The sequence below is a fragment of the Trachurus japonicus genome, chromosome 1 (genome assembly GCF_045865225.1).
Source record: "Trachurus japonicus isolate A0001 chromosome 1, Traja_1.0".
NCBI lineage: Eukaryota > Metazoa > Chordata > Actinopteri > Carangiformes > Carangidae > Trachurus > Trachurus japonicus.
Window position 1 is genome coordinate 12122477 of NC_140907.1, and position 25492 is coordinate 12147968.

At 41.8% G+C, this 25492-nt stretch overlaps 2 protein-coding genes across 5 annotated transcripts; both read right to left on the minus strand.

Moving 5' to 3' along the window:
* Positions 1-298: 298 nt before the first annotated feature.
* On the minus strand, positions 299-15573 carry tdrd7a (tudor domain containing 7 a). Of its 3 annotated transcripts, none has more exons than XM_085773191.1 (22): positions 15513-15573; positions 13496-13700; positions 13168-13312; positions 12797-12911; positions 11406-11498; positions 11009-11046; positions 10406-10446; positions 9891-10061; positions 6947-7699; positions 6514-6710; positions 6038-6230; positions 5812-5923; positions 5440-5651; positions 5038-5172; positions 4114-4197; positions 3892-4026; positions 3669-3779; positions 3279-3459; positions 2987-3141; positions 2482-2675; positions 2121-2281; positions 299-1276 (listed from the first exon to the last, which is right to left on the minus strand). In XM_085773191.1, the coding sequence occupies exons 2-22, from the start codon at positions 13697-13699 to the stop codon at positions 1047-1049; spliced, it is 3660 nt and encodes a 1219-aa protein (XP_085629317.1). In that variant the 5' UTR covers position 13700; positions 15513-15573; the 3' UTR covers positions 299-1046. The 3 variants fall into 3 exon arrangements, with proteins under 3 accessions (XP_085629317.1, XP_085629302.1, XP_085629310.1); XM_085773176.1 differs by lacking the exon at positions 15513-15573 and adding an exon at positions 15239-15262; XM_085773184.1 differs by lacking the exon at positions 15513-15573 and having other exon boundaries at positions 13496-13717.
* Positions 15574-15802: 229 nt separating this feature from the next.
* Positions 15803-25407, minus strand: stra6l (STRA6-like). 2 transcript variants are annotated; one of them, XM_085773198.1, is made up of 18 exons: positions 25255-25406; positions 24761-24833; positions 24307-24407; positions 24048-24178; positions 23818-23938; positions 23620-23665; positions 23394-23519; positions 23073-23146; positions 22221-22329; positions 21939-22092; positions 21749-21824; positions 21509-21590; positions 20984-21032; positions 20368-20485; positions 20135-20254; positions 16940-17103; positions 16541-16684; positions 15803-16348 (listed from the first exon to the last, which is right to left on the minus strand). In XM_085773198.1, exons 1-18 carry the CDS (start codon positions 25278-25280, stop codon positions 16110-16112), a joined length of 1953 nt encoding a protein of 650 aa, XP_085629324.1. In that variant the 5' UTR covers positions 25281-25406; the 3' UTR covers positions 15803-16109. The 2 variants fall into 2 exon arrangements, with proteins under 2 accessions (XP_085629324.1, XP_085629327.1); XM_085773201.1 differs by lacking the exon at positions 16541-16684 and having other exon boundaries at positions 25255-25407.
* Positions 25408-25492: the final 85 nt, after the last annotated feature.

Here is a 25492-nt window from a genome sequence, read left to right on the forward strand (position 1 = left end):
AGATCTAGAATAGTGGGTGTCCACTATAAAAGCTCTATGGGTGAAGTAATTTAAGTCCTGTGACTTCCATAAAGAAGATTGTCATTTTTGTTCAACACACATTCACTGTGTAACATTTTCTTTTGTGTGGTTTGATTATTGTGGTTTTGGGTTGTTATCTTGGCCTGGGCTCCCTCTGAAGTTTGAAAGCAATGCTTTCAAGACCAGAAATAGAGATATATCACTAATTCATTGGCAGATGTCTGCACAGTGCACACATAACTTTTTTTTTTTAAAAGCTTGCAGTCAAAATACATCCTCAATTGTTTCAGAATTTTAATGGAATCAATCTGTGTGAACATATTTTCATGTTGAAGAAACACTACAAAAATTACAACCTATTCATTTAGTTGAGTAACACAAGATAATAAACCAAGGTGTTCCAATCAGTGAAGTTTTACCAACTACACAGATTAATGCAATGAAGTCATTTCAGTTGGATAAATGTAAAATATGTACATTACATACTCAAAGGTAAGTGCAAAATGAGAAAACACCATCACATGCATAAGGCACAGCAAACAAAAACAAATCAGATAGAGGCAAAGCCAAATTACCAAACCATGCAACACACAGGTGGTTTAACTTGAAGGAACAAAGTGTTGATGAATCAAAATTACTGTTTCTAAATTATTTGTTATGACATGCAAAGGGAAGATCTAGCAATGTACTTCCTCATCAAATGTTAAATTTAACACCATTCAAGCCAAGTCCTCCGACGAGACAATGGTCTGTCAGTCCTTAATTTCAGGAAAATGAATTCAACAAAAAAATATCCTTCATCTCAATGTCACAAGACCCTTGGCCATGACAGAATTAGGAGGGTTTCACTCGAGTATTAGATTATGGGAATGATCCAGAATCGTGAAAAAGGTGAGAATGCTTGGCTTCAGAAGTTCACTGAGCACCGTCAGCTTTTAGAAACGAAAATACGGTGGCTGGTTCAAAAATACATGTACAGTCTGTTTTCTGGCTGATTAATTTCCCACCGTGTTCGAGGAGACATCCTAGGCAGCTGAAGACAGCTCACTGCCGATGTCAGCCATGATGCTGTGGATCCAAATGTCCCGGTCCTCTAATGTGGTGTCCACCAGGTAAACTGTCAACCGACGGTCCCGCAGCTCACCTGTGTCCGAGCCATCCTGCACGCTCTCCACGTGAGCAACCAGCGCTCGCTTCTCCACGTGGTTTCTGAACAACATGGAGGCTTCTTCTGACCACTGACGTGTCGTCACACCTGGAGGATGGAGGAGAAATGTCCGGTATGAGGATGGATACCAAGTCACCACCAAGATATTTCAACATTTTGGCAAATTTGACTATTGCCATAATACCTACAGTCATAGGAGTAAGGTTTATCACCTTTAATTGTTGGTGCATGTTGTTTTGAGATCCGTGGAGCAGAGACGTGAGCTGCTCAGCGGATACAATGAAGGTGAACGGTACAGGTCCCTTGTCCCTCAAAACTCATCAAATATACAGTCCAACAACTCCATGTGACCTGCACATTCACCACGCTATGAAATAATCATGTACAATTATGTAACATTATGACACACAATGCAAATACTCTGAACTACTTGCACTTTTTAAATCACTCCGCCCAGGAGCGATGTCTGAAACACAGTTCCGGCTACGCATTTGCCTCGAAAACAACTCTGTCTCATAATGTTACAGGATTATTTCATAGCGTGGTGAATGTGCAGGTCACAACTTGTCCACAAGCATGTTTAGGAGTTGTTGGATTGTGTATTTGGTGAGCTTTGAGTGACAGGGGACCTGTACCCTTCACCTCCATTGTGTTACCTGAGCAGCTCACATCTCTGCCCCGCAGATCTCAAAACAACATGCACCGACAATTAAAGGTAATAACCCTACTCCCAAGACTATAGGGATTATGGCAATAGGCGAATTTGCCACAATGTTGAACTATCCCTTTAATATCCAGGAATTCAAAACTAAACATGAAGCATATAACCTTCAAATGGAAATAGTGGCGATGTCCCTCACATATAAATAACAGGACCTTAATGCCTATAAGATCAGTCCAGCCACGTAAAGATAATGATGACTGCACTCACCTGCCAGTTGTGCAGCGATGGCCTGGAAGGGCAACTGTCTGAACTCCTCTATCAGGGGCCTGATGCAGTTACTCCGCACCAGCTCATGTTTGCCGTGATCCAGCTCATAGACGGACACCAACCCGTTGGCTAGAATCCCCTTCACCTGTACGCGCTGCCAGCTGAGTGGAGACAGTTGTTAGCTGAGTCATTAACCATCAAAACATAGCCACAGCACAGGACAGACGCATTCATTTACAGACAGTTTTGTCATACTTAACACAGCAGTGTCATCATATTGCATACCTTAATACTCTTTCAAGATTTGCATTAAATACACAAGAGTTTTGCACAAGGTGCAAATTCATATTAAAACACTTACTTCTTGTCTATTTTGGCAGCAAACACATCTCCTTTCTGGATGTGTGTGGTTGTGTTGGTCTTCAACGTCTGGTTATAGTAGAGGATCATCTCCCCCATTAACACCACCAGCTTATGCAGGTCCTGCCAGGGCTGCAGCACAAAGTAACCTGGGTGGCAGGCCACTGGCACAAACACATCCAAATTCTGACCGGGCTGAAAGGAAAAGGGGGGAGGAGACATCACTACATAGTTTTGTTGAGAATTTCTCGAGATCTAGTTATTAAGTGTTAAAATGCACATCAAATGGTAGATAAACTATAGTAAATTGCTCATACATACAAACTACATTAGGTTATATACGAAAATAGTCACAAACAACTAAAATACTTTACAACCTACTGGCACAAAAAATATATTCCCAGTCTGCTTTAAGTGGAGGCATCGAATGATTCTTCAAACAAAGACAGGACGTGTCATAATACAACTTCCTCTACAAAACAAAAGTTGGTCCTTCTCCACCACACCTGAGGAAGCTCCAGTGAGGGAGGCAGCTGAAGTGGCCGCTGCTCAGTTTTGCTGTTTGTATCCAGATGAGACAAGTCGTCAGCTCTTTGAGCAGGCTGGGTCGGTTCCTGAACAACACGTTTCCGGGCCAAGCTGCTCAGAGTCGACTTCTCCACTAGAGCACCCAGACAGGAGCAATTACACAAAACACAGGCAAACAAAACACACTCATGTTCAGAGCTTCAAAATTAAAAATGTCAAAACCAGTGTGATTAAATGTGAATAAAAAAAAGAACAAAAATGTAGTCTTACCTGTGTCCATGTTGGTGTTGCTGCTTTTGATAGTGTTATTGTTCTGTGATATGATTTTCTGCCACAACTCTGAGCGAATCAGCTGATGGTTAATGCTGCTGTCCAGTTCCTGGCTGGCAGAACCAACGAAGAGGTACATGTAGACCAGCACGCCTCCTTTGTGCTCCTCTAATTTCAAGATCTGACAGAGACACACACAGACACATACAAAGTCAGAGAGACCTTGAGATCAGCATGACTATTTCACATTGTTGTGAAGAAACAGCCTCATAACCTGAGTCCTTTAATAAGGCCTTATTTGTAGGTTTCATTTGAAATGTGTGTATATATTTGGATTATGACACAAGTTTAACTTAGCCGTGTGCTTAGCTTTATATTAGAGTATGTTACCTTCATTTTGCAGTCTTGAGAGTCAAGGACAGCCTCCTTCAGCCACAGGACAGCCTCTGGACTCCAGTCTCCCTCAGGAAGGTTGAGGTCGGCAAGTCGACATTTGATAGCCTGGACAGAGAAAGAGCGATACAGCATTAGCATCTTTAGAAACACAGTTTAAATAAAGAGAGGTGCTGTGCTGACTGAGCCTTTCAATACTCCAAACAGACAAACAACTGACCTGTGGTGGGATTATGGTGCAGTCTTTGAGCAAAACAGGTGGGATCTCTCTGAGATCAGTCACCTCCACAGTTGCTGGGATACCCAAGTCAGTGTAGAGGATCTCAATCACTCTGTTGCTGAACATGTTGGTGATCTGAAGACAACAGAAACATCTCTCAGTAGTTTCAATGTCCCAAATAATTAGGCTTTTCAAAAAGATACTCATCATTCTGATCTTTACCTCCACTCTGGACCACTTTCCTTTGTAGCGGGCTAGACAGAACTTGCCACTGAAGGGTCTGGACACCAGGGACTCAGACGTCATCTGATTGGAGCAATTACAACGGCAGTTTTAAAGGAAAAGAAAAACTGAGTTGGATGTTACAGCAAATGCAGCAGGAGTGGGTGTCACTCTCGTCACAGCATTGACAATGGCTCAAATCACCTTCAACAGATCTGGATCTTATGTGAAGAACAGCTAGAGCTACCTGACAGATGTATTTTGGAGGTAAACCGCTGAGTGCTTTGATGCAGATTTTTGACACAGATTCTGTATTACATCAGGAGAAAGTGAGATCATTCAAGTACTGCAGTAAAAAATCTGTACTGCTCTGAGAATCAGAGGGATGGCTCTGACTCGTGTGTGGCTGCTTTTGTGTTTGCATCTCTGTCTTGCAAGTGCTTTTCATCAGCCATCAACAGTGGAAAAATAAACTGCAACGTGTTGGAAAGGTTTCAGAAATGTGTGACAACAGTATTGTGTGTTTGATTTAGTGCGGGTTTACTCTCAGTCTAAATATTTGGATAGAGTCATCCATGCTTTTATCGCATCATATCTCAACCACTGTAAAACCTTGTTTGTCTACCTCAGTCTCTTAACAAAAACAAGCTGTGCAATCAACATAAGGGTCTATTTACACAAAGCACAACAAGCCACTGCTTTGGAGAGTGCTGTTTAAGAACATAGTGTAGTTATGATAACCAGGGACTCATCTGTAAATTCAAACTTGTGTGTTATCGTGACACATCTTACATCCTCTCTGTGCATCAAGCAGCAACTACAGAGCCACGCCTGGCAATTACACTGCAGCTACCCTTTATATCACCACTCTAAAACCTGAACTGTGAAAGTGGAGGTATTTTTGTACTGTGAAACCTTGTCTACCTGGGAGATGAAGAAGGCCTCGACTTTTTCCAGTAACTTGCCAAGTCTTGCTGTTCCTCTGGAGGGCAGCTGGCAGTAAATGATACCATCTGCGCATACATTTGTGACGCACACATCCTGGTAGGTCACATTTACCTACAGGCAACAGAAAGAGTCATGTTCAATTAAATGAGGAGGACTGACAACAATTATATGTCAATGAGTGCTGACAAGGGAAACCTGCAGACTTCCTGTAACACATAATTTGGCCACGGCAGCACAGAACAGATTCATATGTGAACGGTGCAACAGCACCACTCAGTGGCAGTCCTGATATTTTAAAAAAAATCCTCCTTGTGGCACAAGAGTGCTGCCGTAATGTGGTGTTCTATCCCACTACATGTGATTAATGCTATAACTCACAGTCAGGGGGTTGTTCATGGTGCTGTCCTGCAGCGTTTTGAGGCAGGTGGAATTAATGTCGACATCTTCATCTTGTGAAGTGTCGTAGAGCACCGCCACAGGCATCTCGGACTGTTGACAGGGCTCCAATGTTTCCATCAGCAGAATCTTCCCTACTGCCAACTTTTCCAGGGTGGACAGGACCAGTGGGTGGGAGCTGAAAAGCTCTAAACCTGATGGGTTAAGAAAAATTGGAAGAAGGGAGCAAAAAAAATAAAAATTAATGACTCATTGCTAATACTGGCAAATTTAAATATTTTGTACTTGATAGACAGAGAATACTGCTGTGATATCTTACCCCAACATGAGAGCAGTACTTCATTTTGTACGTACCTGCGAGTCGAACATTCGTAGCCTGGAATGGCAGACTGAAAAACTCTTGGTGCAGCTCAAACAGATTCTTCCAATTGGTCTCCACAGAGAAGCCATAGTCCACATAATATACCTGCCAGACAGACATGCAAACTCACTCACCCATGCTGTAGCTACAAGATGTCTTCTCTTCTAGCAACTTGACAACCCCAACCCTTACTACAATCAGCTATGGTAGGTTCATTACCTTGACCTTGCTGGGCTCCATAACCTCCGTGATCTGAGCCCTGGCCAGCTCATCTGCATCCTCCCCTCTGACTGCTACCAGCTGGCCGACAACAGGCTTAGACAGATGTTGCCGAGGTGGGCCTCTGTTGTAGAAGGAGCGCATTGCGTCCTCCATGGCCTCCTGGGAATTGGAGTAGTTCTCACCGACATATCTGATCAGACAGACAAATATTTTAGGTTCCAACTCACCTGATTATTATCTCTACGAAATCTGTTCATGGTTGTAGTTGCATATATTTGTTTTTATGTTAAGATTGCATCACGATTATAAGAAGAAGTTTAAGATGCTTGAATGCAGCCTGTCGCAACTGACACCAATGTATGATATGGACAAATATGAAGATGGCATATTTAACAATTTGCACCTTATGTTAGCTCATCTTAGCTGCACTGCCAATTTAAATTGCATTAATGCGTGATTACATGATGTCCTACCTTACAGTGACCACATTGCTGCTCTTAGCGTCAGTGATGAGCACAGAGGGAAACTGCTCAGAGGGAGGAACCAGACGGGGAGGAACCACAGGGCCCTGCACCTCCAGCCCAGAGGGCAGGGGTTGACTTCTGCACTCCTGGCTTTCTTGGCTGTCTGTGGCTTCCATGTCTGCTTTGCTGGAGTTATACAAGATGGCCTGACCACCACAAAATACAATACACAAAATAAATGAGACATCAATATGTGCAAATAAAGACAAACGGGTGAGAAAGAGTGTCCCTGAGCTGTCAGAAGAATCAGATCAGGGACACTAGCTGAAAGGCAATGTTCACTTGTCACCATCAAGAGAGTCAATTATGAGAGTAAGAAAATCAATCTTTCAAGGAGACAATGTGGTACTGTTGATGATGATTGCTTATCGCTTTCACTTACCTTGTTCTTATTGCCTGGAATGGGGTACTCCACAGTGCATATATCCAGCAAAGCAGACAAGTTTTCGAGCACATGCTCAGGGAACGGTGTCTTGTACGTGTCCAAAAACAGTGCAGGCAGAGCATGGGCCCACAAACCAGTACTGTACTTCGACAGAAGCTCATTTAGTCTCTGACGCACCTCAGCTGACACAGTGACCGCAGAAGGTTTTGGAGTGGGATCAGAGGGCGGGGAAAAGGTGACCTTCATAAGGGATAAAATATCAGAGGCCGGTTGGACAGGGGCGGCTGGTGCAGAATCCTTGGCCGGTGAAGTCCAGCTATGGGCCAGGGGTCGAGTGTTTTGGTTGTGGGCAGGCGGAGTCAAGTTGGGATTATCTTTACATCCACCACCGGGATTGATCACAAGACCGGCACACGGGGGCAGTCGGGGAGCGAGCGCTGGGTTGCGGGCAGGGCTGCGCAACGTGACTGGGGATAATACCTTGACTGGAGAGACAGAAAGGCACTGTGGGGGGAAAACGAAAGTGGGCTGAGCCAAGGGGCTTCTGGGGAAAAGCCTGGGTTTAGGGACAGGGGGAGACGGGGAGAGTTTTACAGGTGTTGAGGGATTTGATGAAACGTGCAAGGTGTTGGTGCTTGGTGATGTTGGAGTGGAGTTGACGGTGCCACTGCTAGAGACAGCAGATGGCTTGGGAGGCAGAGGAGGGTAGACCAGCCGGTCAACTCGGTTGGTGCAGGAGGGTTGCTCCACCTGTGAGGGCCAAATGAGCAAGAGACGGTGACAGAAGGAAATATGATTAGACTCCTTTTAATTCATGTTGAAGGGATAGTTCACCCAAAATTCAGATTTCACTCATTATCTACTCACCCTCATGTCGACTAAGGGCTGGGAGAATTTTCAGAGTCCTCCGTGCCTTCTTGGAGTTAAAGCAGTATTTGTCCATATAACGGTTGTGAATGGTGCTCACTTTCAAAAAGACACCAAAAAACATCCAAATACCTCCATGCTGCTTGTCTGTAATGTCCCTCTTGTATTGAAGCCCCAACATGAGAAATTGTTCCACCGGACACAGGAAGAGCAGTGTCAGTGAGACACTGGGAGCTTCCGCTACAAACAAGCTTAAAATATAGACTTATTTAACTTTTTTCAGAACAATTTCTCATGTCGGGGCTTCAATACAAGAGGGTCATTACAGATGAGCACTATGGAGGTATTTGGATGTTTTTTGGTGTGTCTTTTTGGACGAAGAAAAGTGAGCACCATTCACAACCATTATATGGACAAATACTGCTGCGCGGACCCCCCGTAACTCAGAGAAGGCACGGAGGACTCTGAAAATTCTCCCAGCCCTTAGTCGACATGAGGGTGAGTAGATAATGAGTGAAATTTGAATTTTGGGTGAACTATCCCTTTAATGCTCTATAATTAAAAAAAAAAAAAATGGCACAATAAATTTCTGTGCAATTGTGAATATTCAAACTGTGTCATTAATGTTTTCTCTGGTTAAGAACTAGGAAAATTAAACATAATTTAGCAGGGGTTGCGTTAACCGGATATTTTCCGTCATTGACCGTTTTTTTAAAACGGTGACGGAAAGATTTTGAGGCCATCCGTCATTTTGACAGATTGCAATTCACAGCCATGGCTGTCTGGCCATGTGCATTTGTTTACAATGAAGCTGGCGGATAATCAATAAATGGAGCGGTGGATAAAGATATAAAACATATACAATGTCTCAAAGTCACTACGGTGAGAATTAGATTTAAAAAAAAAAAAAAAAACCTCACAGCTGGCTGGTGCGCTCAGTAGAACGTTGTAGTACCTACCCCAGGCCTGTGTGGAGCGTGTGTGGCTGTAGCGCTGCCACACATAAACACTAACAACAGAGAAGAAGACAGAAAGCTTCCCGCAGTATTCAAACTCCAAACATTACAAGTGGATTAAATGTTGATGGGAGTCGCGTCAGTGCAAATATGACGGTCGATAATGATTTAACGGGCGAGATTCAGCTGCAGTGTCCGAGGGGCCGACAGTAGTCAGCTGTTGTTAAGTTACACAGGTGTCTCTCGGTACAGGTAGAGCGGTGGGGGTAGGACACACTCGCCGCGCACAACTCTTCTAAAGGTAACGTTAAGCCTTCTTTTAATGTATTTTGCCCGCCGTGGCATTGTTTATAACACGTAAAGCTGAGTGGGTTTTGTCTTGTCTGAATTTGTGCTGCATCTGGCTGTGTGGTCTATAGCTTCAGTTGTTTCAGTGATGCGCAATGGCTGCGTGCGTGCGTAAAAGAGAAATGAGAGGCACAGAGAGAGAGAGAGAGAGAGAGAGCTAACGCCAGTGCACTATGCGGTGCCTATGTGAAAACGTGCTCCTTTGGATGTTTTGGTATAACACATGGGTTAGCATGTTGATTGTTGACAGAAAACTGATGTCATCATCAGGTATTTACGTTGTATTTAGATGTTGAGTGGCAGAAAGTGACCCCCGCATTCACTGACTGACCCCACAGTTAGATGTGCTCTGACGCAGACTCTGCTCCGGAGCATTCTCTGTTCAATTTGTTTGGACTTGATATGAATTAAACATGAATTAAAATTGAATGCTATTGAATATGGCATTATTATCATTTAAAAAAATAAATAAAGTGACCGGTAAAAATAGATTATGACGGAATTTTTATGACACCGTCAGTCAAAATGACCGGCGACGAAAAAGTCTAGCGCAACCTCTGTAATTTAGAGAATGCAACTGAAACACACTCATTGAAAAAATAAATCTGATCTGAACCATTGATTTCCTCACAGCATTTCCCCAATGTCCCAATATTGGATTTGTTTCAAATGCATCGCAGTCAACAAACTGATTATAACTCTATGTGGGTGGCCACTGCAGTGACAAACCTTGGTGTTGATGTGTTTTTACATATAAAGTACCATCTCACCATGCAGATGTGTGTCCACTTTTCCAGGTCTTTGAGCGCCTGAGGGTGGAGCGTCTGACCAAACATTTCACTGTAGACAGTGGATATTTTCGACATCCACAGTCCATTGTAGTAGTTCTGCAGAAGTTTAGTTATCCGGCTTTGCGACAGCTCCACGTCATACACACCAGACTGCAGGAGGAGATTTGATTCATCACCACAAACATGCCCCCATGTCGTTTTCATTTTGATTGTCTTGATATGATGATATAAAAACTAACAAAATACAAACTGGAATAAATAAATGCTGTGACATCACTAATCGGTGTGGGGCTACAGGCTGTATTCAAACACACAAGACTTTAAATACCAAGCAAACACACATTTTCTTCTTGCAGCTTTCTTTTGAACTCACGTTGTAGGTGCTTGCCTAGTGACTAAATATAGTAGAGCTCCTAGCTGGCAGCTCCTTAAGATAGTGATCAAGGCTGTGCAGTCGATACCAGTACAAATGGCACGAGTGAGTTTTTCTGTACCTGTGATTGGTTCTGTCTGGGGGCCGGTTCAGGAGGCTTCTCTGTGTAACAGAGCAGAGGAAGAAAGAAATGTTAACAAGATCTGGTATCAGTGAAGAGTCACCAACAGATTGATTTCACTGGCTGTTAGTTAATCTGATTCTCATACTTCAACGGATTTATGTTTTGGTAATGTTGTCAAATGTTATTATTATAGATAAGATATTATAGACCGCTCTGCAGTTACTTTCCCAATGACACATGTAAAACATTTCAGCTGTTTTTTTTACTAAGCTTATCTAGTGCATCATTATCAAGGCAGATGGTTATTTCTTTTAATCAACTGTTAATGGCTCCATAAAGCCTGATTCCTAAATAACATCTATTTACTATGACCCCAGGCCGGCCATGTGTGAAAAGGCTCCACTGCAGTCGAATGCAGCCTTGTACAGTACAGTACATCATACAGAAGTATTCAGTGGTAAAATATGTTGTATTTAAAATGTTTTGATGACGCTGATTCTAAAATGTGCCATTCACAATACACTACCTGGAGCAGAGTCCACTTGGTTAATAAACTGTGGTGAATAAAATGAGAATACAAAGCAAGAGGGTCCAACATACCTTGTGGCTTGTGGCAGTTTGCAAAGTTCTTCTCTTTCCTGTTGAAAACACAGTCTGTTAAGTAAATTGTGATTTTCATAGCATCGTTGTCATTCAATACAAATGTCTTTTGCAGTTCTAGATACAAGGATAAGATAATACAGATTTGTTTAGTTGTGTATTCCACATAATATTAATAATACTGTCTGTATACTGATATAATGACCCCATATCCGAAACTAGACTCATCTATGAACTGTTTAAGAGGGGGTATATCATTGTACATGATATATCATGACCTATATATCATTGCTTAGACATTGAATAATTGTCCGTAAGAAATATTTTGCAATTTAAACCTTTTTACAAATGAGTTTGTATGGCAACTTAAAAGGTGTGTCTGTATGTGTGTGTTCACCTGACAGGTATGGGACATTGTTTCACAACTTGTTGAGAAACCGGCTGTCGGTGTTCGACTGGTGTAGCAGCACTAAACCTCTGGTCCATCTGCCTGATGTTTGGGCAGAACACAAGTAAAAACTTTAGTTAATTCATCTTCAAAGTCTGAATTAACTCACATTTTGGTTACAGAAAGAACTCACTATTGGCGCATTTCCACTAGCGCGCTTCGGCTCGGCTCGGCTCGGCGCGCTATTTGCGTGTTTCCACTAGCACGCAGTACCTGCAACCAGGTACACTTTTGGTATCACCTCAGCCCTGGTTCCAAGCGAGCCGAAGCGTTACTAAAACGTGACGTCAGCCGACTGCCTTCCACTGATTGGCCGATGAGTGTCGTCACTGGAAGCGACGACCGACAACAGAAATGTTCCTGCTGAAGCCTGAAGCCTGTTATTACCAGAGAATTTCTAATATTTAGACTGGCTCTGTTATTACGTGATTTTATTAAGTTTTAATATTTTTTCATGCGAGAAAGTAACTGTTTAGATCCCCATGTGCGGTTAGTTTATCCAAACGACGGCTGTTTAGAAGTTTGCCCCGATGTTTTTCGGAGAAGTGAAGCTCCAGGTCCGAGCAGCGACCGCGACATCATAGAGGCAGCAGCCCGGCTCCTGACGTGCTCCGCCGGCCAGCCTACGAGCCTCGCCCCGGTGGAGACACAAGAGCAGCACTGCCTTGGGGTCTGTACGCACAGAAAACACCACATTTACATCAATAAATAAATGTTTTACAATGAACCAGGCCGATCTCAGAGCTGGCAAGACTCTCCGGTAAGGCATATTGAACGGTTAAATGCCGTTAACGGGACGAGAGCAGTCAAAACGGCGGTTTAAAGCTAGCTACAGCGAGGGTAGGTTCACTTCCTGTTTACAAAGTAAAAGCACCAATTCTATCGTAATGGCTTTCCTTCTGATAAAAGGCAACGGGTGTTTTATTTTGTGAAGATAACCGGAAGTGCGTTGCTCACTACGGCTAGCTTTAGTAACGCCGACTTCGTCGAAACAAAATTGTAAACAGCTGGTATTTAGTCAGATTTTCAACACGTTGGGGATCTAAACGACTACTTTCTCGCCTGAAAATGTTTCAAATGTTGCTAAAGTTATATATTTACAGAGTTTAGAGCGTTGCTCGGCGCCGTGTAAATGACGTCACGGCGGCACTAGTGATACTCAGTTGTAATGGAAACACAACCAAACCGAGCCGTGCCGTGCCGAGCCGAGCCGTGCTAGTGGAAATGCGCCATATGTTGGTTTTGTGGCTGGTTTAGGTATTTGTCTTGTTGACAATCTAACCAAGTGTAGCCAATGGTGATTATCTAAAAGATAAAAGCTGCAGACCAACGATGTCTACCTGTAATCCCCCGCTGCACTGAAACCTCTGTGGCCGCCATGGGAATAAGAACGGTTCCCTGCCCAGTTAGAGACACCAGCAGCTGACGGCTGGCGGAGAGACGACCTTGGCCTCACTGAATGCGTGAAAAAAGTGATAACAGAGCAGGTTAGGTGATGTGATGTTGAAAACAAAGTTATGTATTGATGAATGATAAGGAATCACCAAGAGGGATTTTGGAGGCTCATGCTGTCGCCTCTCATCCCGTCTGCAGATCCTCATCTACTATTCACCAGAGACTCTTTACAGTGTGTTGCTATTCTGTTAACTTGAAGGCATTTGCCTGATAAAAGAAACAAAGCCACATTATCCTTGTAGCAAGTGTCTCCTACCATTGAGCATGTAGGGGTTGGAAGGTTTGAATCTCATCTTGCAGTTGATGACTTGCGAGCGACCAGATTTCTTTGTGGTCTTCTGCCTGGCCACGAGCTCAGCAATGTGGGCCGTCTCTTTGCACACGGCAGCAAAGCATGTCAACTGCAGGGTAGATTCATTGTTACGCTTACAGACACATGGAAAAAAGTCACAACACTGCTTATAAACAGGCTACATATGCCAAAGTACAAAACAACAATTTAGAGTCTCTATGGTTTTTGCTGATGCCAGCTGGCCTGAGGCAGTAGAATAAAAGATGCAAAAATATTTTAGGTCAGCCCTCACCTCACCCATTCGGTACTCCAACCTCACCACAGACGGGATGCTCCTGAGAAAGTCCTCCAGTTTTGAGTGGCCGAGCTTCTTTAATGGGATGGGCTCTCCACAAAGTGACCGGTACTCTGACTGAAGCTTGTGCACGGACACGCCTGACTTGCTGGACTGAAGTACAGACCGCAACATTCTCTTTATGGACTCACTGTCCGACATCCTGGTAAAAACACACATTGAAGAAGAAACTAATTAAAGATCATTGAGGTCAAAAATGTACATTTTCCATAGACGTGTTATGTCATTGGGGTCAGTTGCATTTCTGTCAATACTGGGCCCAGAGCCATGTTTCACGTGACTTTCTTAAAATGCCAATAGAGGAATAATATGACTAGCCTGATGCATCAGCCGCTTATTTCATTACATTTCAAAAAGTGTCTGAACCTGAGCCATAGGGATTCGTTTGCTTCCGGGAGGCGGTTGCTTACATTTGCTTCAACTAATCGCTGCTGCTTGGTGGTCACGTGTGCTATACACCGGTTAAGCTCATAGGTTAATCTTGAGCGCTTGAGTTCAACGTCATCGCCTTCACTTACCCGTCTGTTCGCTGATTGGTCCGTCCGCTCTGGCGGACGGAGCAAACCGAAACGCATTGCTAGTGTCCTGACTACATTGTTGAGGCAAATGAAATTTGCCGGAACCAGTAGGCGGCGCTAGCCTGGCTATAATATGACAGCAAACCAGTTGATTTAGTCTACACTGTATAATGTAATGTGGTATAATAATAATAATAATAATAATAATAATAACTTTATTTATATAGCACCTTTCACAAACAAGTTACAAGGTGCTGTACAATAACAACAGAAATAAAACAGGTCAAATACAATGTCCTGGCAACAACATAATAAAACCACCAGAGGAATAAAAATTGGATTTAAAATTATAAAATCAACCACCCACAAGAAGGTAATCATACAATAATGATAAAACAAAATTAAGTTCCACAGCTGTGGAGGTATGGTAAAAGCAAATCATGGATGTAGGCAGGGGCCTGACCATTCAGGGCTTTAATAACAATTAGTAAAATCTTGGAATCAATTCTAAAACTCACGGGCAGCCAATGGAGAGTTATGTGGTCACTTCTACCTTAACTACCTGTTAAAAGCCTGGCAGCTGCATTTTGAATGAGTTGCAGTCTGCAGATGTTTCAATGCTGTGTTCACACGGAGATCGCGCCGCCCGGCTTTTTGCTGATCACAGCGTACAGAGCGGTACAGTTATGATATAAAAGCATGTGTAGTGGTATAGTGGAGTTCAGTGCATGAATGTGAGAGTTTTAGGTTATTTAGTAAATTTCATACACAACATCATACACAAAGGGAGAATCAGTGACATGATGAAAACAGCAACAGACATACTGTACCTGGAAATGACAATCGTGTCTTTACTTATTGCCCTCACCAATTTTAGTTTAATCGTGTTTGGTTATCAGTAGCATTTAATGACTAAAAGTTTAATCCAAAAACAATGGACCTTGTCTCCAAGTCATCGAAACAAGGTGCGGCGGGGAAACCAAATCTGTCGCGACGTCCTTCAGACTGAGGAACAGCACATATAGTAAACCAAGATCTAAGTTAACGTGACACGTGATGAAGTGTGGTCTAACAGCTCGGTGCCTAGCATTTATAGATCTAGTTTTATAAATGAGGTTAAACTGATTTTAGACCAATCAATACCCTGTAAAAAACCACAGACCTTGCTGGACACCGGGCATCTATCCGATCAACTCTCATACACAAATTAACATTGAACATGTGGACGTTGCTAACAGCTAGCTTGGCTAACACCGGCTAACGGTTAGCGCCATATGGCTTAGCGCGTGGTAGTTTGTTCGGCGCTAGCCAGAAAATAAAGTTGTTGTTTTCGACCCCAGTTCACATTGTACAAAGAAACAACATTCATCTGCGATGAGCAACTAAACATTAGCTCGAAACGTGTTGACTTATATATATTTTCATTTTAAAATTACCTTTCACTTATACGTAGCTCGCCAAACGCTCCTTCGTCTTTTTCCACCAACTCAAACTCACGCAAGTCACGCCCACAGGGTCAAAAGGTCACGTCGATGCGTTTTTCTTAATTAAATTCAACAAAGTTAATTTTAATATTTAAGTAGAAAGCTAATTTAAACTTTGACAGAATAAAATTAAGAATTAAATTAAAAAAAAAATACATTTTTGTTTTTATTTACAACTGTAAGCATTTGTAGCCTACTAAAAGTAGCTTATTGTATGTGCAGCAAAGCCATATTTACAAGTGCAATGTTGAAGCTCTGTTTAATGCTATACAGTCGATTTAATCTTTACAGCATAAAAGTTTATTTACAAAAAACACTATAACAACAAACATGACAAGCAGAATACTTGTGCAATGTAGCTCACATGATTTTAGTAAAATAACATAATACAAAAAGAAGAGGCTACCCATAAATATACTGGATGAATGCCAATCCCTGGATAGGCACAGTAGGCTTCCTCCATTCACAAAATTAAGATGCACCAGTTAAGTCCTCATACAATTCTGGGTTCCTAACCATATGCATAATTCTTTGGTGATACGGCAATGTTTAACAGTTCTCTGGTGGTGTGACTATGATTTCTGGAGGTGAGTGTGGTTCTTCTTGGTGACCCTGTGTTTGTGAGGCCATGGCCCATGCTTGCACTGCTATGTTGGACTGGGGAGACAATGGTGTCTGTAATGATGTCGAGGAGAGGTGGTGCTTTCTTAGCAGAATCAGATGAGGGTTTCTCAGTAGAGTATAACACAACATCCAGCGTCTCCTAGCCCTGCTATTCACAAGGGGTTCTGCAAAAAAAAAGGAAAAGTTAGACTCAATAAAACTTTAAATGAAGAAAAAAAAATCATCAGAAAATGAGCTTCATAAATGGCACTAATAGATGATATTTTGGTTACAAGTTTTGGTGCATATGCAGTGAACAGGTGCAAGCAGTGAATTATGCATGTCAGAGCTACACACCCACATACACATACACCTACCAGATGGCATGTTGCTGAATGTGGAGTATGCAGATACTGTGTGTTTCTCCAGCTTATAGGAGACCAGCTGCTGGCAGAAACACACCATGACTGGATTGCTGTGATAGTGATCAGCAATGATCATCCCGATCCATGTACTGTAGCCTGGAACAGGAGGGAAAGTATGTTAGATCCACTCACCATACATTAGAAATAGCACTGCTTTTACAGTACTGTAGCCTATATCACAGTACCATTACATCACATTTATTTTTCTTTCCACTTATATCTCTATTTTCTGTTCTTGTCTTGAGAGACACTGCATGCTAATGCTTTGTGAAATGCTGCCATCTCTTGGAAGTTTTGGGTGTGACTTAATTTTGACTTGCACATGTTTTTGGGTGAAATAAATAAGCTCACCAGCGTCCATGTGTTCATATCCTCTCTGCATGATGGTTCTGTCAATGCGAGACACCAGCCATGTTCCTACAATCATGCTGCACAGCAACCTCAAGATACAGTTGCTGACCCCCATCACCACATTGTAGAAAAAGAAGAAGTAGTTGAAGCAGTGGAACGCCTTCCTGAAGAGGAGAGGGAGGAGAAACTCTTAAGCCGCAGCACTGTGAAATGCCATCATTTTTACTGTATCAGTCTTACTGTGTGGAGGTCTGGGGAAACATCTATAAAAGCACTCTACAGCCGATATGCACACTTAAGAAACAAAGCAGGATACAGAGAACACGAACCTGATATTTATAAAATCCCACACATTGACATTTATGGATTTGGTTAAATTCAAAACAGCGCAGATAATGTACAAAGCAAGAAATAATCTACTACCAAAAAATATCTGGGGAATGTTCACAGAAAAAGAAGGAGGCTATAATCTAAGGGGTGATCTAAATTTAAAAAAAAAAAAACATAATGTAAGCTGTGGGGTGACTTTGTGGAACAGTCTGGAGCAGGAGATAAAGCAAAGTACAAACATGAATATATTTAAAAAGAGGTCTAAAAAATATTTCTAAATAGGTAAATGGAAAATGAAGGATTAAAATAAATAGCTAAATATATTGGATATTATATTGATATGGATATGTAGGCTAGTATATGTTTTATGTTTAATGTATGTATATTGATATGCATATTTATGTGTAGGGGAGAGTGGGGTAATTTGTGCCATGGGGCAAGTAGTTCCACCCCTGTTATCTAGAAAACCATAGAAGAAGAAGTTGGTCATGTGACCACATATTTTTTAAGAGGCATCCATTTCACTCATCCTATCAAGAAGGGAGACACATGGCTTGAGAGGAAAGCACATTTATGTTCAAAAAACAAGTTTTTGCCCTCCAAAGTAAAAATTTCTATGATCAAGGTTTTTTGATTGCCATGTTTGAACAATTATAGATAACTTTGAAAACAGTTCACACATGTTTTAGTGCTTTATTAAGCTACACCATGAGTCTATACAGTTAGCATGATGCCAGCTCAAAACAGCTGGGGAATCCTTTTTTCTCAAAATGCTGGGCTTGGGGTAATTTGTGCCAAAGGGCCTGGGTTAAGTTGTGCCAGTGGCAGTGCTGTCTGTGTATAGGAGAAACATGGCAGTGGCACTGATTTGCTTGAAACTTAACATGTGTGATGAGGGACCGCCCCTGAACACACCTGCCCAGTCTGGTTGTGCTCGTAGCCTGGTGGATGAACAAAACATGGCGTTTCTTTGCGCCACAGCCCCCAGCGTGCCTCAGGCCTCCGCGACTACATGGGGACAAGCGAAGGCCCGATCATCGCCGCTTCTGGCTTTAATTTTGTATTGAATGTCTTGCTTTTATATAGCATTAACATTTGTGAGATTAAAATGATCTGTTTTACTTCAATTATCAATGGCACAATTTACCCCAGTGTATTCTCTCTAATGGCACAACTTACCCCGCACCGGGGGCAAGTTGTGCCAGAATTTTTTTTTTTTCTAAAGCTATATTTCTGAAACGGTTGATTTAAGATTCAAAGTGATTGTTCCCAGGGATGCACAACATCCTAAACTATATGTACATATATTAGTTGGGGGCATTATTATAATGCCCTTGCTTTAAAGGCAGTTTAAGTAAAAATTGGCACTACTTACCCCACTCTCCCCTACACACACACACATATATATATATATATATATAACCCATGATGAGCAGAAAGGGGTGGGAAATCTTGTGCATATTATGATTTGATGATACTTATTTTACTTATTTATTTTAGACACTTTTGAAATGAAATTAATTCATCCACATCACCTGCCTGTTTCAGCAAATAATTGAAGTCACTTTATATTGTTGAGTAAGTAAGGAAATGCTCAACAAGTTACTGTGTTAATCTACTGTCCTATTACCAGCACTTCCCTCTTCCATTGTTTCACTGTTTGCTGACAAATAAAGGACCACGGTTTAGTGCCAGATCAGTCTGATAAGAATAAGAATGAGAATGACTTTATTAATCCCCAAAGGGAAATTAGTTCGTATGTCAGCTCATCTACCATTTGCAGAAGAATTAAAAAGCCGTTTGGCTCAGTGGGTAGAGCAGGCGTTCCTGCATCCGGCTCCGGATCAGATTCTGACATGGGTGGCCTTTTGCTGCACATCATTCCTCCTCTCTCTGCCTCCTCATTTCCTGTCTCTCTCAACTATACTATCAATTAAAGGCAAAAAGGACTTTAAAAAAAGCCTTATGGCTGTAGGTCTGAAGGATCTTATGTATTTCTTCGTCTTGCAGCGAAGAGAGAGGAGTCGTCCACCACCACTTTTTTGCTCCATCAAGGTGTTGTGAAGGATGATCTGAGTTGTTCAGAATGACCTCTAACATCTTCAGTGTGCATCTCTCCACCACCTCCCCAAACCTGGCTGCAATCACAGAGCCAGCTTTCCTATCTCATTTTTTCCATTCTCCTTGTGTCTGATGCTGCCTCCCCATGCAGACCGCAGCGGAGAATAGCAGCACACTTGCCACCTCAGACTGATAAAACATCTGCAGCATCTTACTGCAGATGTCATGAGATCTGAGTTTCCTCAACAACAAGATGCTGTTTTGCCCCTTTTTGTAGAGTGTGTCTGTGTTTAGGGACCAGTCCAACTTATTTTCCAGGTACATACAACTAGATATTTATAGTTTGACACAACCTCAATGTCCACCTCACAGGTATGCACAAGCTAGAGGGGGCTTGGATTTGCAGAAATCCATTATCATTTCCTTAGGGGGCAGTTTTTATGACTCCAGTCACTGATGGCTTGTATCAGATCCCTATATTCAGATTCCTGTCCATTTCTGATACATGTCACAATAGAGTGTCAGTCGAGTATTTCTGGATGTGGCAGGACTCAGAATTGTATTTGAGGTCTGCTGTATACAATGTGAACAGGAATGAAGCCAGGACAGTCCCCTGTGGAGCCCCGTGCTGTTCATTAATGTCTCAGAAACACAGTCCCCCAACCTGACAAACTGTGGCCTGCCTGCCAGGTAGTCAGTGATCCAGGAAACAAAGGAGGGATCTACTCCCATCTCTGTGAACTTGTCTTTGAGTATATTGGATTGGATGGTGTTGATGGTTATATGACCGAAAAATATACCAACCTGTTGTTGAGAGCCAGGGGTTTTTGTTTATCTGTAGGAGATAGTTTGTCCTGGAGGAAGAAGACCTGAACCAGAACTATCTGGAGAATCACCAGGGCAATCACTACACCAATGGTCAGGCTGAGAGACATGTGAGAAAAGAAACAATTGATCGGTCACTGTGCCTGTCTGTCAGTCAAACCATTCACTCATATGCTATCATATGTCTGCAGTTACAGGGAGGGCAGACTTACATGATGATCCCCAGGTTAGAGAGCATGCTCAGGACTCGTCCATGCTGTATAGGAAGAACCAGCCCATAGACCAGGAGCAGGGCAGACAGGAAGTGGACAAAATGAACAATCAGATAGCCTAAGAAATAAAAGGAAAACCACAAGAGAGAATTATGCAATTATATCATATATCTCATTATGTTTTACCATTTCAAAATGCAGAGGAAGCTTAAATGTGCAATCATATCTCGCATGACAGAAAGAAAGAAATAGATTAATGCAAATGATCTCAGCAAATGAAATGTTTCAGCCAGACTTTTCACTGCATTCACATTTACACAAATGCTATGAATCTGTATTTTGATTCAAATACCAATATTTTAGAATAAAGCCGTCTGAATGATATTTTAAGGCAGTTTGCTGTTTATTTTTCATACATTTCCTGTCAAAAGAATCAAATAAATCACAAGTATCTGGTCTGTTTTTTACTGAGATACTTTGTTTTCTTCCTTTATGTTTGGTCAAGACATTTTGATGTTATTTGTGAAACCACATGAAAAAAAAAACACAATCAGATGATGTTATGATCATATCACATCTGATTTTTTTTGTGGTTGTTTTGGTGGCAGAAACTCACCCCACAGTGTAAATGCTATCTGCCATCCAGAGTATCTTGCAATGGAAGCCTGTGAAAATCAACCATAATTGTTTGTGGGTCAACAGTATGTGTGAACTCGATATATGCATACTAATATGAAAGGCTTAACAGAATGAGATGAAAAGATTCACAGATGCACACAAAAAACAAACATTCCCATCTGTTTAAAACACCCAAACGGACGTTCACACATTTAAAAATGCTCAGACGGCCCCAAATGTGTGATTGGTTGAGCTGTGTTTTGCTTCTGTGTTTAGACAAGCAGCCACAATCTGTTCTCCACTGTGGGAGCCTTGTTAAGATGGCTGAGAGCCAGGACCAAACTGTGATAATCATGTTGTATTTCTGCAGAGCTGCTGGGATGCAGCAGCTCGGTTGTGTGGTTTTCAATGTGGAGCCCCCCAAAAAAGTCACACACACTGACCTGCAAACGCTATCTGGGCCAATGTCACTGTCAGTGTGTGTGTGTGTGTGTGTGTGTGTGTGTGTGTGTGTGTTACTTACAACGCTGACAGCCGAACTAGGGTTATGGAACTTCTCAGGGATAAAACCTCTCTGTCCTTTCCACAGTCTCTTCAAGTGTTTCCTATAGCATCAGTACACCATGTGATAGCTGGTGAAAAATTTCTCTTTAAACCTAAACATGTTATTCACTTCCTGATATTTGTTTTTCAATTAACACGTTTGAATTAAAATATCAATACGTTTTCTTTGTTTCATATGTTGTAGGATGTCCTACTGTACCTGTAACAAGCCAAAACGTGGAAGGTGTAGGCAACCGAGTTAAGACTGGCAAAGATGGTAGTAGCCAGCCAAGACTCTAGGGGGAATAAAAAAATATGGATTTATCTGGAAACCAAAATGATGCTGTCTACCATGCAGCTCATAGATGCACCAGACTACTGTATATAAGGGAGTGTATAGGCCAACTCACTCCTTGCCACATCAATGAACTCCTCCAGCTGTGGTATCATGGCTCCCAGAGCTTCTGTCTGGTTACAAGAGGTAACCAGATATTCCAGTGTGTTCTTCCAATTTTCTATTTGGTCAAAAGCCACATCACTAAGGCTGTAGTCCGCTAGAGTCATCTAAGAAATTAGAAATGGTCAAATGAGTAGCTACACCAGGACCTGAAGCAGATGTATTACTTGTGTAGCATTTTCTAAAACAAAGCCTGTTATTTGGAATTTAAAAAGATGTCTTGCTGTGTCTTTACCGTGTATAGGCCTATGAGAGATATAATGACGGTGCCGATGATTCTGTTGGGAAACTTGAAGTAGGGGTCCCACTCATACACTTTTCTCTTGAACCAGCTGAGTGGCTTCCTGCAACACAGAAACCACTGTAAATACTATGTATTGTATATGTCCATGCCTATTGCTGATGTCAAGTGGTATGTGAATCCTATAGTTACATTGCAACATCTGGAATCTTTAATGTAGAATGAGTAGCACACATTTCAAACTCTGACATCGATGCAGTTGAGAAACTGACTCTCAAACATCGGATGCTTAAGCTTGAACACACTAGACTGGTCAAGATTTCATGTAGGGATACATTTAATTGCCAAACAACAGGAAAATAATTCAATGTGTGTTTCTTTAATATATTTTGTGAAACACGCATACCACTCAATATTCAATACAATTTTTCACATCACAGTGAAATTAATGGCAAATTGTTTTTTTTGTTTTTTTTAAATATTCCTATTAAATGCACATGATTATTGGCCACCTGGTTAAGAGCAAAACTAGTGGGCATCATAACAGACATGCAAGAATTGTCATCATCAGAAGAGTTCATTTGCAAAAGCAGATAAGTGCCATTTTGAAAAAAATGAGCTGAGGCTTTGTAATTATTCTTTGAATAGTGTTGCTTTCAATAAAACTTTTTTTTCTGTCTGTTTTGTTACATCTCAAAGTCACTCAACTTTGGTTTGACTGATATCACCTCATGTAAATAAAAAATAAAAAATGAAGATTCTAGAATTTTTTTAAAAACGGAGTTATCTGCTTTTGCAAATGAACTCTTCAGCATTGGTGCATGTGCGGATGAGAGTGTGTTCTACCTGTGTGTGGGTGTTTTTGTCAGCAGTCTCTTAACATGCTGCACCTGGTGTAGCTCATTCAGCTCCTCAGGGTCCTGGCAGCAGATTCAGCAGATTTATTCCCACACAGAGTTTATTATTCAGGAATTCAGGAGGGGGGGAAATAGTTATATAATCACTGCACATGCTTCATTAGCAACAAAAAGTGTATTGGTTAGTCAGTGTTCCCTAAAATGTTAAGTAGTTATTATGTCACCACATATTTTGGGAGAACATCCAACCAACCATATCAAACTGACAACAAGAATCACTTGGGTAATTTTATTTTTTAGCCCAGCTCACCTCCTCTTCCAACTGCAGACGTATGCGAATAGCCTTGACCAGAATGTACACAAATCGACCCAAGAGGAAGACGAGGGACAGGATGCAGGGCCACTGGACAATTACCTTCTGGTGTTTCCCTAAAATCTTTAATTTCATACAGATTTATGCACTTCTCTTTCCATGGACACACACACTGTTAGATGTATATACACTTTAGCTTTCATAGTTTTTAGTGTTCGCCTACCTGACCACCAGGACAAGTGAAAGTATCCCAGACTACAATGATGATCCTACAAACACATTATTAACATGTTATTTTGGTGTTTTTGTCACTTGTATGTTTTATTAGTTGTTATGTTGTACCATATAAAAACCCTTCTGTAGAACTAATCAACATTTTGTGAGATATAACGTATATCTGAACATATAAATGAATGTCTACCAGCACAGAGAGTAGAGTATTCCCAGCACAGCACCAGGTGCTCTGAAAGGTGTGGACAGACAGGCAAAGAAAGGGAAATACACAAGTCCCACTTCTAAAGCTCCAACCAGGAACACTATGGCTGAGGAGAAAAGGCCGGAAGCATCATGTCAGGCAGTGTACAGTATGTGTTTACTAAAGTATTTGAATTAAGAATGATATTTACAAAAAACAGAAAATGGAGGGAGTACCTCTGGCCCAGGCTGGGACCGTGAAGGGGATGTAACGTTCAGAGAAGAGCAGCAGGACGCTGCTGGACACGGCACCAAATGCAAACCCATAGGACCAACGGTTACTGAGGCTGCCTATCGTATCCAAAGGCCTGGGACACATTAATGACAACGCACCATGAACATGAATAAAGCTACACTGCTGATGTGGTTACAGTAACAGGGAGGTTGTAACTTGTACTCCTTCTCGACATATTCACTGTTTTTGTTGTTGACTTACACCACAATGCCAAAACGCCCCTGCAAGAAGGGCAGTCTGTGGTCGATGGCCAGTCTCTGGGATCTTCTCTGAAGGAATGAGAGAACCCCAACAATCACCACCTGAAAGACAAACAGATCACTGTAACTCTATGTGACAATGAAAGATAATAGAAAATAAATGTCCTATCTGAGTTTTTCAGCTCAAGCTGCTGTCCCTTCCTGCTCATTCACTGCTGTAAATGTGTAGTTTTGTGTGAACATCACAGTGTTAACCAAATTGAATCATTAATAACATGCACTGATGTTTATTTTAGAGTATGATACAAAACAAAAAGTCCCATTTTCATATGGCTATAACTTTTACAAGAAAGATGAGTGTGATTATAGTAAGTTAAGTTGACTTTTCCTTTCTTTTCCTTTTCCTTTTTTTGTTTGTTTATTTATGTTGCAGGTTAAATGGACAGACAACCTACTGCTGGTATGAGTGACAGGTGCAGGAAGAGATCCATTGAGATCCCATTTTGACAGTCCTCAACTGTGAAGACCCTGGAGACACAGTGACAATAATTGTAAGCACAGCCGACAGGATTTAGGGTTGAAAAGACAGGAATAAAATGAAACAGAATGGACCTGAATGAAGCAGAGACGAAGCTACGATGACCTGATCTGACCTGAAGCAGACTGAACTTAACCAAACTGAAAAGTTAAAAACTGAGCAGATGTGGACATCAGAACAGATGTGCATGTTTATGCAACCTGCAAGTCATCAACATATAACAATACGAGTTCTATCCTTCTGATGATATAACCCCATGTTCACGAGCCTGCAGGTTTACTATTCCTGTCCTAAAGAGCTGCTGGAATCAGCTTGTTTATCCCAAATTATACGCAACAGTGACACAACCAACTGACAGCTGAGAGTAATAAAGGAAAGAGCAGCACCGTAATGTTAGTAATGTTTACTTACTCATGCTCCAGTTGGTTTCTAATCATCCTTAAAAAGTCAACTCTCTCAAGCCTAAAGAGCCTTGTTCCTCCTCCACAGTAAAGATAAAGGAAGTGACTGTGGATTGATGCCTCTGCTCTGTTTCCTGGTTTTCAACCATGTGACTCGTACATTTGACCTTTGACCTCGGGATACAACACTTTGCTTTACGTCCTTCACGTGTGTGTGTGTGTGTTGTGTGCCCCTGTTTTCTCTTTCA